Below are 3,136 nucleotides of genomic sequence, written 5' to 3' on the forward strand. Positions count from 1 at the left end.
CTTCATCCTTTGAGGGAATAAGTCCCCACAAAAGGCTACTTATGCTAGAGAAATTATTTTTGCATAAACATACTCCTTGGGACTTATCAGATCTACTAAAACTTCCAAGATTCCTGTACAAGGCTCCCTAGGCTAATGAAACACTGCCCTGTAACAATGCTAGTCTTATAAAGCTGACAGAACTTCGGGTACATTAAGCTTCTGTAAAGTGTTAGTTTCTGCTAGCAAAAATGACAAAATATTATATATTTGTTCTACTCTCCCCTTTTCATTTCTTGAGCTCAAGTCATAATACCAAAATAAGTTTGGCAAATGAATCCCCCAAAATACTTTGTCACCTGCTGTATTTGGAATACTTTTTATCACTGTATCTAATGTCATATCAACCTCCTATAGACTGCAAAAATAAGCTCATTTACATGAGCTACTTGAACTGTGAATTTTCTAGGACACTTGCAACCATCGGGGTCCAAATGAAGGCACTGTCCTGTGATGCTTGAAACTCAAATGACTTTTATTTAAATTGAAAACAATACTTAAAACTGCATTTAGAGTCAAAACTCTTTTGTTTATAAAAATTATAAGGAGTATTCCTAGGTGAGGCAAAGTATTACTAGGTTAACAAGACCAGATTTGACTTTGGACTTTACTCTTTGAACAAATTGTAGAGAATGGAGAAAAAAAAAAGTTATTTACAGAAAACAATATCTACATATGTACTCAGAGGTACAAAGACAAAAGAGACTTAAGTATATGCTGGCATCTCAGAAGCAGTTCTCAAAGAGCTTAGTTTTATTTCCTTGAATTTGAATTTTAAGAATGTCTAAGATCCTTCTTCATCCTCGATCTTGGGAGCCAAATAGTACTTTAAATGTCCCATATCAGCAATTTTATACTCTACGACAAGGGGTACATCTGCAGACATACTGAGTGTTACTGTAGGAGAGAGTGGAGTGGCTTCTGTAAAGAAGTTCAGATACCTCAGTGCAAAAGTTAGCTGAACTGGTTCATTCATCTCTATGGTAACAGCTTCCACTTCTTTATCAACATTACTCGTTTGTGACAACTTAGTGTTTCCATTTCCAAGTTCTCCACTTGCAGAAAATTTCACTCCATCTTTTGCACAGGAAATTACAACAGCATCTCCAATATGACTGAGATCTCGGCATATACGTGCAAATTCACCAGAAGGCATTTTTACTACACAGCTGTACTCTTGTTCTGGAATTCCAAGCTGTTCAACATCTAAATCCATTAACTTCATTTCATAGTCTGAAACCTTTTCTTGATTTGGAGCTTCAAATACTAGTGCCAAGGTGTCCGCGTTATCTTCAGCCCTTAGTGTAATGATGTCTTCATTGCCAGCACATTTCAGTATTTTGGACATGCTGGTGAGGTTCATGCCCATGGCCAAGTTGCGGTCGCAGCGGTACGTGCCGAAGCCCTCGGAGCGCAGGGTGAGCTGCACCAAGGAGACATGGGACGAGTCCATGCTCTGCAGGTTCACGCCGCTCGAGCTGATGTCGCAGCAGGCCTCGTTGATGAGGTCCTTAAGCGCCTCAAGCACCTTCTTCAGGATGGAGCCCTGGACCAGGCGCGCCTCGAACATGGTGGCGGAGTCGCAAGGACACGGCTACTGGCGGAAGGAAGGAGGAAGGTGTAGCCGGCTTAGGCTTCAGAAGATGAGAGTGAGCGGGGGAACTAACCCACGAATGCTTGAGACGGAGGAAGCCCACAGCCAGCCCGCCGCGCCTGCAGCAGTTTAATCAAGCAGTCTCTTCTTACCCCGAGCCTGGAGACCTCCTCAGAGACGAATTCCTTTGAACCCTTTACAGAAGTCAATTCCTTATCTATTAGCACTTACCTCGCAATAGGGTTTGGGGTTGGGGGAGAGGGATTAGAAACAATAATTAATAAGAATAAGCAATAATAATAATACTAACTAATTAAGATTCCAAATTGCTCATTCTTTTTAATAGTAATGCTTATTCTCCTTATCAGTTCTTAAATTTATCAGTATCTATCTCTTTTCTGGACTCTCCTACACCAACCCCCCACCCCTATAGCATGTGGGTATCATCTAGAATTTTGACTATAGTTTATTACAGATATACTTTTTTGTTTGTTTTGTCTTAGTCCTTGCTTTAGTAAGTGATTTGGTCACTGATGTCCAATATTCTAGAGTTCATTTCTTTTCTTGTTATAGGGCTCTTTTTTTTTTTTTCTTAACCATATTTGATTATTTATTTATTTATTTTTATTTTTGGCTGTGTTGGGTCTTCGTTTCTGTGCGAGGGCTTTCTCCAGTTGTGGCAAGCGGGGGCCACTCTTCATCGCGGTGCGCGGGCCCCCCACTATCGCGGCCCCTCCTGCTGCGGAGCACAGGCTCCAGACGCGCAGGCTCAGCAATTGTGGCTCACGGGCCCAGCTGCTCCGCGGCATGCGGGATCCTCCCAGACCAGGGCCCGAACCCGCGTCCCCTGCATTGGCAGGCAGACTCTCAACCACTGCGCCACCAGGGAAGCCCCATATAGGGCTCTTTTAAAATGTCTCCAAAAGAATCTTTGTGTAATAAAATTTCTGAGGACTTCCTTAGGCATCTGAAAATATCCTTATTTTGCCAGTGTGTAAATGATAGCTTAGCTGGGTATAAAATTATGAGCTTAAAGATTGTGGCCCTTTGATATGGAAACTATCACTCTACCATCTTCCTGCATCCAGTTTTGTCATTAATAAATATGGTGTCAATCTGATTGGTGTTCCTTTAAAAATTACTGTTTATTTTCTCATTGGAAGTTTTATAATTTCATCTCCTTAATGTTCATAAATTTTGCTATAGTGTGTTGAGATGTGGCTGGCTCTCTCCCCTGCTTATTGAGATTGTACATATTCCTGAAATCTGGGAAATTCTTGGTCAATAATTTTTCAAATATTGTCTTCCTCATCCTTATTGTTTTCTCCCTTCTGGGACCCTAACGTCTGAAAAGACAGTTCTTCAGTCTTCTGTATTGCTTGACTTTCTACTATGAAAAATCCTTTTCATATCTTCGTTGTTTCTTTTAGAGAATTCCTAAGACTGGTCTTTTTATTTACTAATCTCAAGCTAAATTCATTTTCACATTTAACTCAGCTACTG

At 40.8% G+C, this 3,136-nt stretch overlaps 1 protein-coding gene across 1 annotated transcript; it reads right to left on the reverse strand.

Moving 5' to 3' along the window:
- Positions 1 to 614: 614 nt before the first annotated feature.
- Positions 615 to 1,697, reverse strand: LOC103007401 (proliferating cell nuclear antigen-like). Its single transcript, XM_057551469.1, has one exon. The coding sequence runs from the start codon at positions 1,607 to 1,609 to the stop codon at positions 824 to 826; it is 786 nt and encodes a 261-aa protein (XP_057407452.1). The 5' UTR covers positions 1,610 to 1,697; the 3' UTR covers positions 615 to 823.
- Between the last annotated feature and the right edge of the window lie 1,439 nt (positions 1,698 to 3,136).

This window comes from Balaenoptera acutorostrata, chromosome 8 (assembly GCF_949987535.1).
Source record: "Balaenoptera acutorostrata chromosome 8, mBalAcu1.1, whole genome shotgun sequence".
Classification (NCBI taxonomy): Eukaryota; Metazoa; Chordata; class Mammalia; order Artiodactyla; family Balaenopteridae; genus Balaenoptera; species Balaenoptera acutorostrata.

Excerpts from the sequence above, each read along its gene's own strand:
- LOC103007401 (XM_057551469.1), bottom strand. The coding sequence starts at position 1,609 with ATGTTCGAGGCGCGCCTGGTCCAGGGCTCCATCCTGAAGAAGGTGCTT.